The following is a 15,547-nucleotide window of genomic DNA, read 5'->3' as shown; positions in this document are numbered from 1 at the left end:
CTGTGTAACTGATATGACTCACAGATCATGTCTTGTTAAATTTGGATATCATCCTGTAAATCCTGGAAGATTTGGGGATTTGATACAAATGCATTAGTCCACAGTCTTTATGCTAGTGGAAGGTAAACAAATAATTAAGCTAATGTTCTTACCCACTTGAAATCTAAAAGTTCTACTCACAATTAAAAGTCCCATCATCACATGATTCCTTGTCAAAGGAATTTCAGAGCTTTTTTTGGTCTCAGCCCTTCTTGACTTTGAGGAAGAACATGATTGGTGGAAGCTTGTGTAATGCATATGTAAAATAATTAATAAACTATTTTGTAAGTAAAGTTATCTTTTTTAGATGTGATTTGGTACAAACTTTCAATTTCAAACTTCATGGCATTTAAAATTGAATGTTTCTTTTAATATCACTGATCAATCTTGTAATGTGCATTTTATGTGTAACATCGAACCTTATTAGTTCATCCCATATTGATAAGTTTCTTTATTTTATCAAACAATTTAAAAAATTACCTTCTTTTACAGGTTGGGAAGGTCCACCACCACCTCGTGGATGTGAAGTCTTTGTAGGAAAAATTCCACGAGACATGTATGAAGATGAATTGGTACCTGTGTTCCAACGAGCAGGGAAAATTTATGAGTTTAGACTGATGATGGAATTCAGTGGTGAGAATAGAGGTTATGCTTTTGTAATGTACACTACAAGAGAAGAAGCCCAGAATGCAATCAAAATGCTTAACAATTATGAAATTCGACCTGGAAAATTTATTGGTGTTTGTGTTAGCTTGGATAACTGCAGATTGTTCATTGGTGCAATTCCAAAAGAGAAGAAAAAGGAAGAAATCCTTGAAGAGATGAAGAAGGTTACTGAAGGTGTCGTTGATGTTATTGTCTACCCCAGTGCCACTGACAAGACAAAGAATCGTGGATTTGCATTTGTGGAATATGAATCTCATAGAGCTGCTGCAATGGCAAGACGGAAACTAATTCCAGGTACTGAAATCTTTTAGGAGTAATTTAAGAGACGCCTGGATTTGTTGATTCATCAGATTTACCAATCCTAATTTTACTGCAGAAGGAATTCGGGGGGAAAAAAGCAAACACTGACTCACGTCAACAGCACAGAGTCAAGCCCTTCATCCATCAAGTCTCTGCTAGTCTAAAATAACCACCTACTTTGTAATCCCACTTCCCAGCATTTGGCCTGTAGCCTTGTAGGCCTTAGCATTGCAAGTGTATGTCTAAATATTACTTAAGCGTTTGAGGGTTTCTGCCTTTACCACCTTTGCAGGCAGTGAGTTCCAGATTCCCACCAACCCCTGGTTAAAAGAAATGTTCCGCTCATCTCCGTAAACTTCCTGCTCTTTCCCTTTAATCTGTGCCCTCTGGTCATCGGTCCTTCCACCAATGGGAAAAGTTTCTTCCTGTCTGTTCTCTTCATAATTTTATGCAGCTAAGTCATGTCCCCTCACAGTCACGTCTGCTCCAAGGAAAATAACTACAGTTATCCAAACTCCATAACTAAAACTCTCCAGTCCAGGTGACATCCTGGTAAATTTCCTCTGCACTGTCTCCAGTGCCTTCATCGCTCTCCTATATTATAGATTTCTTTCAAATAGAAAACGTCTTTCAAAATAAGTGACTCCTCCTGCAGAATGATATCTTTCCATTCCAGATTTGCAAGTCCTTACACAGGCCCAGAAATTCTCTGCAGTGTGATTTAAACAAAGTGTGGCTTATTTGCCGTTCTGATCAGGAAGAAAAGACAACTGACACTCCTTGTAGTGCCGAGGCATGGATGGGAGGGAATGTATTACGTGTGTCCAGGATATTTAAAAAAACTTTTTCAAACAATATATAAGTAATCCTCAAGAAGGGGGCATACCAGACAAAGTATCGGGGAAACAAGCCTTGCCAGATCATCAAAGTTTCAGTGGAGGAGCATTTTGGGAATAGTGGCCATAGTTCTGTAAGTTTTAAGAGCAGTCCTCCATGAAAGTACTAAATTGGGTGAAGGTTAACTACCACAGTATTAGGCAGGAACTGGGGCTTGTAGGTTTGGGATGGCTGATTGAGGATAAATCCACATCTGGAATGTGGGAATCATTTAAAGACCAGTTGATTAGACTTCAGAATCAGCAAGTTTGTGAAAATGAAGGATAAATATAGCAAAAGTAATTGGATGAGAAGAGAAATTGAGAGCTCAGTCAAAAGAAAAGGGAGGCAGATGTAAGGTTTAGGAAACTGAAGACCAACAGAGCCCTTAAAGAATATAAGTTAAGCAGGAAAGAATTCTAACAAGGAGTTAGGATTGCTAAAATGGCATGTAATGTCTTGGACAAGCAGAATTCAGGAAAATACCAATATATTTTAAACATTTATCAGGAGCGAGTGGATATCTAGTGAAAAAGTAGGTCCACTGATGGACAAAGAAAGGAATATATGCATTGAACTGGAAGACATTTGTGAGATCTTTAATGAATACTTTGGTATCGGTATTCACAACAGATATAGACGTGGTGGAATATGATTGTCAGGAGGGATATGTTGATATTCTTGTACATGTCAGTATAAAAAAAAGGCAGTGTTTGGTGTTTTGAAAAGCTTTAAGGTAGACACATCTGCAGGGTCTAATGGGATTTATCCCAGAATGCTGGTGGAGACAGGTGACGAAATTGCTGCCGCCTTGTACAAAATTTTTCTATCCTCTTTGATCATGTGAGAGGTCCTGGAGATCTCAAGAATAGTCAGCTGTGGGTCGAGAGATTTTTAAAAAGGAGCCTTAAGTCCTGTGTTCAGCAGCACAAATCAATCTTTATTAGGAGCTCCTTGTCTGTTTAGCATGGGAGAGGTGTCTGGAAGCAGTACTCTAACTCTCCCTATCAAGTACATTGTATTTATTGCATTATAGTGATTACATGCAACATTGATATCAGTGCTTGCCTTGTCCCTTCAGACCACTACACTCTTCACCAGACATTTACCAGCTGTATTGTGCTAAGTGGGTGCAGTTTGTTATCTTGTGAGGATGTGATTGGTTGCTTTCCTGAGGTCAAAATGACTATGTAATGCTGTTGCAATTTCTTCTACCCCCTTTCAATGCTGTCTGCATCTCTGTGCTCTTTTACCAGGTTATCTATTTATGTTCCTTGTCATATGTCACCTCATCCCTGGTGTTTACATCATTTGTCATTCAGTACCCCTTGGTGGCAAGGTGGGGGCTTCTCTCTGCTGTCTGCAGCCATTTGTTTAAAGGAATTCAGCTGCATTCCTTAACATTAGCGTGTTAGTTGTATTTATACTTTCAATATACCTATATGTATAATATGCAATGGCAGTTACTTAAAAAAGCCATTGATTATGGTGGGATCAGACTTTTCCTTTGACACTAAATTAAATAACAAACTTTGGACTCTGTGTTATCAGGCACTTCCAATATAGGTTTTCCAAGGGTACACTTTTATCAAGACTGTCTCTGTGCCTTGATCTGACTGTCTATAGGGATCTAATTAAATTCTCTAATGTCTAATGCACTAAAATTAAAGATACTACTATTATGTGTACACATATGAACTTATAATTATTTAGTGTCTTAACTAATGAGTTAAGTTTTTCCCCTTCTATCCATGCTAAATAACAATTTTTCAATTCGCTTTTTAAAAGGCGTGAATTGAATTAGCGTTGTTTTCACCTGTACTTAAGTGAGTACGGTGAAAAGTGTGCAAGTTGCCGCTCACCGCACCGTCGTAGTTACAAAAGTCCCTTGGTCAGCTTTTTCAGTTGCAGTTAATGGAAGAATAGAGAAGTTTTTTTTTACAAAAAAAGTCCAGCATTGCAGATTCAAGAATACATTATAAAATGGATTTAAAAAGTACAAAGGAACACTCTTCTGACCCAGTTCATGTTGACATCAAGATTCCCCGAGATGGGCTATGTCCTACCCAAAGCTCTGCTGGTTGGAGTTGTAGCTAGCACAAAGGAAGATGGTTGTACTTGTTGGTCAACCATTTCAACATCAGGATATCTCTGCAGGCATTTATCAGCATAATGTCTTAGGACCAGTCATGTTCAGATACTTCAACAATCACCTTCCCTCCATCAAAAGACCAGAGCTGGGGATATATTGCACAAAATCCAAGAGCATTTGTGACTCGTCAAATGCATATCTATGTTCAAATCTAGACCCTGACAATATTCAAGTTTGAGTTGACAGGTGGTAACTAACATGAGTAATTCATGTGTCAGGCATAATTGTTTCCAACAAGAAAGCAAGAAAACTGGTGGCGTTGGTAGTGAGGAGCGTGGTCTTGGGTTATAGTCTGATCAGTAGTAAATTGGGCTGAGCAGTGACAACTTAATTCTTGTAAATGCAAGATGTTGCTTTTTTTTAATGTTTATTAAGGTCTATACATAATGGTAGGTCTCTATGGATTACTCAGGAACAAAGGGATCTTGGTGTACCATCCATAGATTTCTGAAGCACAGACCGGTTGGCGAAGAAGTCAAATACAATGCTCGGCTTCAGTAGCAGGAGCGTAGAATGTAGCAGCAAGCACATCAGTTACAAATTATGCTCAGCAATGAGCCAGGACAGGTGTCAGATCTTGTGGTAGGAGAACACTTTGGTGACAGTGACCACAACTGCCTCACGTTTACTTTAGCCTCGGAGAGGAAAAGAAGCAGTTCTCAAGGGAAGATATTTACTTGGGGAAAAGGAAGTCATGACGCTATCAGACAGGAGTTGGGAAGTACAGATTGGGAGCAATTGTTCCACAGAAAGGGACAATAGACAATAGGTGCAGGAGTAGGCCATTCAGCCCTTCGAGCCTGCACCGCCATTCAATATAATCATGGCTGATCATTCCTAATCAGTATCCTGTTCCTGCCTTATCTCCATAACCCTTGATTCCACTATCTTTGAGAGCTCTATCCAACTCTTTCTTAAATGAATCCAGAGAGTGGGCCTCCACTGCCCTCTGGGGCAGAGCATTCCACACAGCCACCACTATCTGGGTGAAGAAGTTTCTCCTGAGCTCTGTCCTAAATGGTCTACCCCGTATTTTTAAGCTGTGTCCTCTGGTTCGGCACTCACCCATCAGTGGAAATATGTTTCCTACTGCCAGAGTGTCCAATCCTTTCATAATCTTATACCTCTCAATCAGATCCCCTCTCGATCTTCGAAACTCAAGGGTATACAAGCCCAGTCGCTTCAGATATGTGGAGACTGTTTAAGGAGCAATTGTTGCGAGTGATGCACAGATTTGTTCCTCTGAGACAGGCAAGAAGAGGAAGAGGTAAGATTAAGGAGCGTTGGATGACGAGAACAGAGGAGCTTCTCGTCAATAGGAAGAAGGCAGGTGGAGGAAGCAAGGATCTAGCGCAACTTTAGAGAATTACAGGCTGACTGGAAAGGAGCTCAGAAATGGACTGAGGAGAGGGCACAAAAAAAGCTAGGAAGGAACGATTAGGGTGAACCCAAAGGCATTTTATTCATACGTGAGGAATAAGAGAATGAGCAGGGAGAAGGTAGGGCTGGTCAGGGATAGCATAAGGAACTTATGCATGGAGTCTGAGCAGATAAGGGAAGCCCTAAATGAGTTTTTTGCTTTGGTTTTCACTAAAGAAAGGGACCTTGTTGTGAATGAGAACTTTGAGGAGCTGGGAAACAGGCTTGAATAGATCATGATTGATGATGTTGATGTGCTGGAAATTTTGGCAAATATTAAGATTGATAAGGATTTATCCTAGATTACTCCAGGAAGCGAGAAAGGAGGTTGCTAAGCTGCTTCCAAAGATCTTTGCTTCCTCACTCTCCATGGGAGTCGCACCGGAAAATTGGAAGGAGGCGAATGTTGTTCCTTTTTTCAAGAAGGGGAAGAGGGAAATCCTTCGCAATTACAGACCAGTCAGTCTTATGTCTGTAGTCAGCAAGATTTTGGAAAGAATTCTGAGGGATAGGATTTATGACTATTTGGAAACTCATAGGGTCATTAAAGGCAGTCAGCATGGCTTTGTGAGGGTCAGGCCATGCCTCAAAAATCTTATTGAGTTCTTTAAGGAGGTGATGAGACATATGAAGGTCGATTAGTGGATGTAGTGTTATGTGGACTTTTGATAAGGTTCCCCATTGTAGGTTCATTCATAAAGTCAGGAGGTATAGAATGCAGGGAATTTTGGCTGTCTGGATTCAGAATTGGTTGGCTGACAGAAGGCAGAAGCAGCTGTAGATGGAAAGTATTCTGCCTGTAGGTCAGTGGTGAGTGGTGTCCCGCAGGGCTCTGTTCTTGCTCTTCTGCTCTTTGTAGTTTTCATAAATGACTTGGACGAGGAGGTTAAGGAGTGGGTTAGTAAATTTGCTGATGACACAAAGGTTGGAGGTGCCAATGACAGTTTTGAGGGCTGTTGCAGGCTGCAGCACGACATAGACAAGATACAGAGCTGGGCTGAGAAATGGCAGATGGAGTTCAACCTGAATAAATGCAAAGTGATGCATTTTAGAAGTTTGAACTCATATGCTGAATATAGGATTAAAGGCAGGATTCTTGGCAGTGTGGAGGAACAGAGGGATCTTGGTGTTCAAGTGCATAGATCCCTCAAAGTTGCTACCCAAGTGGATATGGTTGTTAAGAAAGCATATGGTGTTTTGGCTTTCATTAATAGGGGCATCGTGTTTAAGAGCTGAGAGGTTTTGCTGCAGCTCTATAAGACCTTGGTGAAACCATACTTGGAATATTGTGTCCAGTTCTGGTAGCCCTATTGTAGGAAAGATATGGAGGCTTTAGAAAGGGTGCAAAGAAGGTTTACCAGGATGCTGCCTCGACTGGAGGGCTTGTCTTACGAAGAGAGGTTGACTAAGCTTGAACTTTTCTGTCTGGAGAGAAGAAGGAAGAGAGGTGACCTGATCGAGGTATGCATGGTAATGAGAAGTGGATAGAGTCAATAGCCAGAGACTTTTTCCCAGGGCAGGATTGACTGGCACGATAGGAGGAAGATATAGGGGAGAGTTGTTTACGCAGAAAGTTAGATTAGATTAGATTACTTACAGTGTGGAAACAGGCCCTTCGGCCCAACAAGTCCATGGCACTGTGAGGCAGCAGTGCTTGCCACCGTGCCGCCTTTGTAAATGCATGGAATGTGTTGCCAGTGGTGGTGGTTGAAGCAGAGTCATTAGGGACATTTAAGCGACAGCTGGACATGCACATGGATAGCAGTGAGTTGAGGGGAGCGTAGGTTAGGTTATTTTATCTTAGATTAGGAATAATCCTCGGCACAACACATGGGCTGTTTTGTGCTGTACTTCTCCGTTCTGTATTCTATCTTTATAAAAGATGGTTAGGCTTCAGATGGAGTACTCTTTTGTGGTTCTGGTCGCCGTACTATCAGAAGGATGTGATTGGATTGGAGAGGCTACAGAGGAGATTTACCCGGATGCTCCCTGGAATAGAAAATCTGTTATGAGGAGCGACCGGATAGGCTGGATTTGTTTTCCTTGGAGTCAGAGGGGGAAATCTCAGGTATACAAAATTATGAGAGGCACAGCTAGAGGAGAACTTGAGAATTTCTTCTGCATGACAGATGTGTCTAAAACTGGAGGGCAACGGTTTTCAAGTGAGGAGCAAGTGGTTTGGAGAAGAGCTGAGGATTTTTTTTTCACCCAGACAGTCATAGTTATATGGAACGTGCTGCCTGAGATAGTGCTGCAGGCAGTTACTCTTGCAATATTTAAGAAGCATCTGGACGAGTACTTAAATATAAAAACTAGAGCATAGTCAGCTATGGATCAGAAAAGTTGGATTAGTGTAGTTTGGTGTTTGTTGGTCGGCATAGACATGGTGGACCGAAAGGCATGTTTCTATGCAGTGTGACTCTCTTAACTGTGGCCCTTTTGACTTTCAGTTGCATTTCATTTTATGAATCTCTGACTGTCAACATCCAGAAGGTTGCTATTGACCAGAAAATGAGTTGGATTTTCCATACCCGGTCAGGGGCTGAGAATCCTGCAATGTGTAATTCACATCCTGAGTCCCCAAAGTCTTTCCACCATCTCGGAAGAACAAGCCAGGAATGTGATGAAGTATACTCCATGGACAAGTACAGCTTCAACAACTGAAAATGTTTGACAGTATCCAGTTTGAAGCAGCCAGTGTGATTGGCACCACATCCAGAAACAGTGAACCAGCTACAAGATGCACTTCAACAACTCACATAGGCTCCTGAGACAAAACGTTCCAAGTACATGGCCACTGCGATCTAAAATGACAAGGTCAGAGATACATTGAAAATTCCCCCCTGCAAATTCCCATCCAATCTGCTCACCATCCAGTCTCGGAAAAATACTGCCATTCCTAAAGAGTTGCTGTTTCAAAATCCTTGCCCCCAAATGAACTTCGTGATTCAAGAAGGCAGCTCATCACCACCTCAGGGACATTTAAGGATGAGCAAGAAATACTGGCCTAGCCAGTGACATTTAAATTCAATGAATGAAATTTAAAAAAAAAACTTCAGACCTTAAGTCAAATGTCTGACCTCGTCAGTGCAAGTTAGCACTGATTCTTCCTTTAAAAATGGTTGCGCTTCTATTCTAAGAGTTATTTTTACTTCAATAGTTTTCAGAACAGCATGTATTTGGACTTAAGCTGTCTCTAATGTCTTAACTCAAAAGTGGACTGCGGCTTTTTTTTAATAGTGGCAATCTTAAACACACATTTTAACTTGAACAAACTTAAATTGCAATTAAATTAAAGCAACTTAATTTTCTTTTTATAATGCCCCATCCACAAATCCATAACAGCCATCCGTAATCTTGAAAACTTGTGCTATTTAGTAAGAAGCTTTCCTTTCGTCTGAATTATCTGTCCGAAGCTACTGCCTGATTTGATTTTAATTAGTTTTCCAAATATGAGCCACCAAGTTCTTGGAATATTTTATCAGTGGCTAATATCGTTAATCATGATTGAGTTTTGCCTCCCCGACAGTAATTTTACCTGATGGAACAGTTATCCATCCTAACATAAACTAGCCATGGGTAATGTGATACTGAAAGATCAAACAGATGATTATTATGGCTAACTATTATGTATAATTATTACATTCACATGCACGAGTATCTGGGTTGGTATTAACTTATTCAATTGCAGAGAGCACTATGCTTTCATTAACATTTCATGCCTCAAGTAATCGAACTTCAGATCGCATTTAAAATCTTTATTCTATCAAATAACACGCTATGATATAGTGTTGATGGGATGAGCATGTCTATTAAAGATTTACTGTCATACAGTGTCTCTTAATGGTGTATTAATAGTGAAATGGATAATAGTGTTCCAAATGCGTTGGTGCAATTGTAAGGCAGTGCGTAGACTTTCAGGACTGTGACTGTCTAAACGTGAATTGGTGATGGTGAACGTTAGGTCTTGACTATCAAGTTAGGATATTGTGAGACGAGCAGTTAGTTTTTTTTAAGAGTCATAGTCTTTAGGTACTGGACAGGTATTCAATAGTCTTTATGAAGGAGTCTCAGAATGAAAAGTACAGGTATATTTGAGGGTTTTTATTTGTTTACAAAATGAGGATGCTGCTGCCTAGGCCAGCACCCCTACATACCCAGATGGCCTTTAAGAAACAACCATGTAGCTACAAGTGTGGAGTGACATGACTAGTCCATGGCAGATTTCCATCCCAACTTGGGATGAAGACCATTATTTTGTTATAGATTTTTATTGGATTCAAATTTCACCATCTGTACTAGTCGGATTTGAACCCACATGCCCAACACTAACCTGAAGCTCTGTACTTCAAATCCAGTGGCATATCTACTGTACCCAGGTCTGTCCTAACCACTGCGCCAAAGCCTCCCTTTGGGCATCAGCTCAGGAGGCATGGAGCAAGAATATCAACATGACAGATCTAGGATAATGGTATTTGGTGAAAGTTGGTGGGAGGTTCAGGGCTACAGAGGCAGAGAAAGAGTCAGGTAGTGATGAAGAATGATGAGGTGAACTTTATGAATGACATGGGAGGACTGAAAGTTCTGGAGCTCACAGGAATGTGATGCACACCATTTGTGACTTTGCAAGTTTGTTACACAACTCTTTAAAATCTAGCCAGCAGCCGAAGTCGAAGGAGGATACTTCAAGTGGGTAGAATTATTGCTGCAATTGTTGGGCTGATTTAAAGTGCACCTTCTTAATCCTGAGTCAACTGCATGGAGAATGGGGCTCAAATATATTTCCACTCTGTGTTGCAAAGTTAAAAATCATACAACGCCAGGTTATAGTCCAACAGTTTTAATTGGAAGCACTAGCTTTCAGAGCGCTGCTTCCACACTAACCTCCGAAGAATAACCCGCCTATAGAAATGGGTGGAAAATAGCTACAGGATTGTGAGAGCTAAACAAAACTCAAACAAAAATTCAACATAACTTGTTCTGACAATCGGTCTTTATTATCAAAGAAACTGCATGCAGAGTGGCTGAACTTGGAAAAGAGAGAGAGCCGACCATAGTTCTGAGTCTCCCTACAAGTTTGTGCTTACAGAAGGAAAAGCAAGAATCGTTATACTTAAAACTTATCAATAGCTATCAATATGTATCACGAGAGGTTAGTCATCCATTAAACTGGTACATTGAATTATGATCTGTGTTATTACTGCTGAGGTTTATCATATTGACTTCCCAAAACCTTGTCCCACGTACATCACCTCATAATATCATCCTTATTGGGGCTGAGATGATTTTGTGGAATATCCTTATGTAGGCTTATTCAGTATCCCAGAATGTATGTGGAGCCAGCTAATCAAACTCTGCCAAGGTCTACTGAGGTTAAAGAATTTACAAGGACTTAGCCTATGGCAAGTCCTTCTGAGGTTAGCAGTGCTTTGATCTTTGCTAACTTGTATTACAACCAATTGGCCAATTTTCCCATCATGCAACAACCTGTTTCATACAATTCCACATATCTAGACCAATTCCCCTTCCCTATATTTACCCCTGACTAATGCACCTCACCTACATATCCCTGAACACTATGGGAAATTTAGCATGGGCAATTCACCAAGCCTGCGTATCTTTGGAATGTGGGAGGAAACCGGAGCACCCGGAAGAAACCCATGCAGATACTGGGAGAATGTGCAAGCTCCACACAGACAGTTCCCTGAGGCTGGAATTGAACCTGGGTCCCTGGCGCTGTGAGGCAACAGTGCTAACCACTAAACAACCATGCCGCACAAATTGATCAGAACCTCAACTAGACTGACTGTGTAAACATAGCGCCTACAAGAGCAGGTTAGAACACAGGAATACTGCAGCAAATAATGCACCTCCTGACTCATAGAGTCATTGAGATGTACAGCATGGAGACAGACCCTTCGGTCCAACCTGAGCATGCCGACCAAATATCCCAACCCAATCTAGTACCACCTGCCAGCACCCGGCCCATATCCCTCCAAATCCTTCCTATTCATATACACATCCAAATGCCTCTTAAATGTTGCAATTGTACCAGCCTCCACCACATCCTCTGGCAGCTCATTCCATACACGTACCACCCTCTATGTGAAAAGGTTGCCCCTTAGGTCTCTATTTTTAATCTTAAGATATACCTACATTGAGACTAAAGTTACAAAAAAGGGAAGTATTTTGTTAACCAACTTAATTTACCAAAATCCTTACCTTATCAACACAGCAGAGAGTCCTTTTTTTGGTTAGAGGAGGAGGGCGGGTGGGAGACACTACACAGGTAGTGGATCATGGATAGCTTACGGATACAGCATTTTAAATCAAATGTGTAATCCTGAATCCCAGGTAGCCTTAGAAAGGTGGCATTAGATGCCGAAGACCATGTTAAGAGTGTACTGTGATTATTTCCCAAATGATTGGAATTAAGTTATCCCAGTCATATTGTTTGCCATTAGAGATGCCCCAAATGAATTTACTCATTTTAGGTGTTGGAGGTGATTTCCTCGAATTCCAGGAGCAGCAATTACTGTTTTATATGCTGATGCATTGTTTTGGAACTTTGAAAAAAAAAGTCAAAACAACAGCAGTATTAAAAGAGAGAAGAACAGAAAAGGAAGCACATGGTGAGGTCATTGCAGGAGAGAGAGAGAGAGAAAACCCTGCACAGTTACTGCCTTTGCTGTTTGAATTCATGTATCGTTGGACATCGGAGTGCATCTGGGAAAATTAACAAGCAGTGGCATTCACAACTAATCTTGGAGGAACTGTTGGGCGAAGTTCACAGCACAGAATCAGATAAGTTAATCGTTGTTTTTAAGTGTGGCCCACAGAGAATCTGCAGTAGGGAGTCGAGTGGATTCTTTCTTGATTAGATGTTTTTTGGAGGTATGTCTCTTGATTAAACTTAAAATGTAAGTCATAGCTATTAATTTAACGTGGGGCAGTGTTTGTAGAGGAATAAGACGGTGCTATTTTCTGGGTCTGTAGATTTTGAAGGAGCAAAAATGGTCTTTAATAGAGTGATATGTACTTCTTGTCAGATGTGGGAGTTTAAAGAGAGTTTAAGGGTTACTGCGGATTATATTTGTCATAAATGCAGTAGGCTGCGAATTTTATCAGATCGAATGGATTGGTTGGAGAGACACTTAGAAGCAATGAGGAATTTGCAACAGAAACAGTATGTGATGGATGGCAGTTATAGGAAGGGGGAAAGTCTCAGATGCAGTCACATAGATGGGTTAACTCCAGGAAGGGTAAGAGAGGTAGGCAGTTAGTGCAGGAATCTTTTGTGGATAGGTACACTGTTTTGGAAAATGACAATGTTTTGGGTGACGGATTCTCAGGGGAACGTAGTATGAACAGCCTAGTTTCTGATGTTGAGACTGGCTCTAATGCAACGAGGGATACGTCGGCTTTCAAGAGATCAAATGTTAGACGATTCTCTAGTCCGAGGTACAGACAGACATTTCTGTGGCCAGGAGGGAAAAAACAGAATGGTGTGTTGCTTCCCTGGTGGCAGGATCAAGGATGTCTCAACGAGGGTGCAGAATGTTCTCACAGGGGAGAGGGGCGAGCAAGAGGTCATTGTCCACATTGGAACCAACGACATAGGAAGGGAAAAGGTTGAAATTCTGAAGGGAGATTACAGAGAGTTAGGCAGAAATTTAAAAAGAAGGTCCTTGAGAGTAGTAATATCTGGATTACTCCTGGTACTACGAGCGAGTGAGGGCAGGAATAGAAGGATAGAGCAGATGAATGCATGGCTTAGGAGCTGGTTTATGGGAGAAGGATTCACATTTTTGGATCATTGGAATCTCTTTTGGAGTAGAAGTGACCTGTACAAGAAGGACGGATTGCACCTAAATTGGAAGGGGACTAATATACTGGCAGGGAAAATTGCTAGAGCTGCTCAGGAGGATTTAATCTAGTAAGGTGGGGAGGTGGGGGTGGGGTGGAGATAGTGAGGAAAGAGATCAATCTGAGACTGGTACAGTTGAGAACAGAAGCGAGTCAAACAGGTAGGACTAATAAATTGAACTGCATTTATTTCAATGCAAGGGGCCTAACAGAGAAGGCAGATGAACCTCAGGGCATGGTTAGGAACATGGGACTGGGATATCATAGCAATACAGAAAAATAGCTCAGGGATGGGCAGGACTAGAAGCTTAATGTTCCAGGGTACAAATGCTACAGGAAGGATATAAAGGGAGGCAAGAGAGGAGGGGGAGTGTCATTTTTGATAAGGGATGGCATTACAGCTGTACTGAGGGAGGATATTCCCGGAATACTTCCAGGGATGTTATTTGGGTGGAACTGAGAAATAAGAAAGGGGTGATAACCTTATTGGGTTGTATTATAGACCCCCTAATAGTCAGAGGGAAATTGAGAAACAAACTTGTAAGAGATCTCAGCTATCTGTAAGAATAATAGGGTGGTTATGGTAGGGGATTTTAACTTTCCAGACATAGACTGGGACTGCCATAGTGTTAAGGGATTAGATGGAGGGGAATTTCTTAAGAGTGTACAAGACAATTTTCTGATTCAGTATGTGGATGTACCTACTAGAGAAGGTGCAAAACTTGACCTACTCTTGGGAAATAAGGCAGGGCAAGTGACTGAGGTGTCAGTGGGGGAGCACTTTGGGGCCAGCGACCTAATTCTATTAGATTTAAAATAATGATGGAAAAGGATAGACCAGATCTAAATGTTGAAGTTCTAAATTGTAGAAAGGCCAATTTTGATGGTATTAGGCAAGAACTTTTGAAAGTTGATTGGAGGCAGATGTTCGCAGGTAAAGGGACGTTTGGAAAATGGGAAGCCTTCAGAAATGAGAAAACGAGAATCTAGAGAAAGTATATTCCTGTTAGGGTGAAAGGAAAGGCTGGTAGGTATAGGGAATGCTGGATGACTAAAGAAATTGAGGGTTTGGTGAAGAAAAAGAAGGAAGCATATGTAAGGTATAGACAGGATAGATCAAGTGAATCCTTAGAAGAGTATAAAGGAAGTAGGAGTATACTAAAGAGGGAAATGAGGAAGGAAAACAAGGGACATGAGATAGCTTTGGCAGTTAAAATTAAAGAGAATGCAAAGAGTTTTTACAAATGCATAAAGGACAAAAGGGAGAGAATAGGGCCCCTCAAAGATCAGCAAGACGGCCATTGTGTGGAGCCGCAGAAAATGGGGAAGATACTAAATGAGTATATTGCATCAGTATTTACTATGGAAAAAGATATGGAAGATATAGACTGTAAGGAAATAGATGGTAACATCTCGCAAAATGTCCACATTACAGAGGAGGAAGTACTGGATACCGTGAAACGGGTAAAGGTGGATAAATCCCCAGGATCTGATCAGGTGTACCCTAGAACTCTGTTGGAAGCTAGAGAAGTGATTGCTGGGCCTCTTGCTGAGATATTTGTATCATCGATAGTCACAGGTGAGGTGCCGGAAGACTGGAGGTTGGCAAACGTGCCACTATTTAAGAAGGGTGGTAAGGACAAGCCAGGGATGTATAGACCAGTGAGCCTGACCTCGGTGGTGGGCAAGTTGTTGGAGGGAATCCTGAGGGACAAGATGTACATGTATTTGGAAAGGCAAGGACTGATTAGTCAACATGGCTTTGTGCGTGATTGAGTTTTTGAGGAAGTAACAAAGAGGATTGATGAGGCAGAGCGGTAGATGTGATCTATATAGACTTCAGTAAGGCGTTTGACAAGGTTCCCCATGGGAGACTGATTAGCAAGGTTAAATCTCATGGAATACAGCGAGAACTAGCCATTTGGATACAGAACTGGCTCAAAGGTACAAGAGAGAGGGTGGTGATGGAGGGTTGTTTTTCAGACTGGAGACCTGTGACCATTGGAGTGCCACAAGGATCGGTGCTGGGTCCTCCAATTTTTGTCATTCACAAAAATGATTTGGATGCGAGCATAAGAGGTAAAGTTAGTAAGTTTGCAGATGACACCAAAATTGGAGGTGTAGTGGACAGCTAAGAAGGTTACCTCAGATTACAACAGGATCTTGATCAGATGGGCCAATGGGCTGAGAAGTGACAGATGGAGTTTAATTCAGATAAATGCAAGGTGC

General features: G+C 41.3%; 1 protein-coding gene across 1 annotated transcript in view; it reads left to right on the top strand.

Annotated features, from left to right (window-relative positions):
• rbm46 (RNA binding motif protein 46) overlaps positions 1-15,547 on the top strand; it is a 120,639-nt gene that overhangs the window by 72,633 nt on the left and 32,459 nt on the right. The window contains exon 3 of the mRNA XM_043708799.1: positions 532-999. Within this exon, the coding sequence (XP_043564734.1) occupies positions 532-999 (468 nt within the window). The remainder of the gene's footprint in view (positions 1-531; positions 1,000-15,547) is intronic.

The sequence above is a fragment of the Chiloscyllium plagiosum genome, chromosome 19 (genome assembly GCF_004010195.1).
Source record: "Chiloscyllium plagiosum isolate BGI_BamShark_2017 chromosome 19, ASM401019v2, whole genome shotgun sequence".
In the NCBI taxonomy this organism is placed as follows: domain Eukaryota; kingdom Metazoa; phylum Chordata; class Chondrichthyes; order Orectolobiformes; family Hemiscylliidae; genus Chiloscyllium; species Chiloscyllium plagiosum.
Note: the sequence above shows the minus strand (reverse complement) of the source record. Positions and strands in the feature narration are given on the sequence as shown.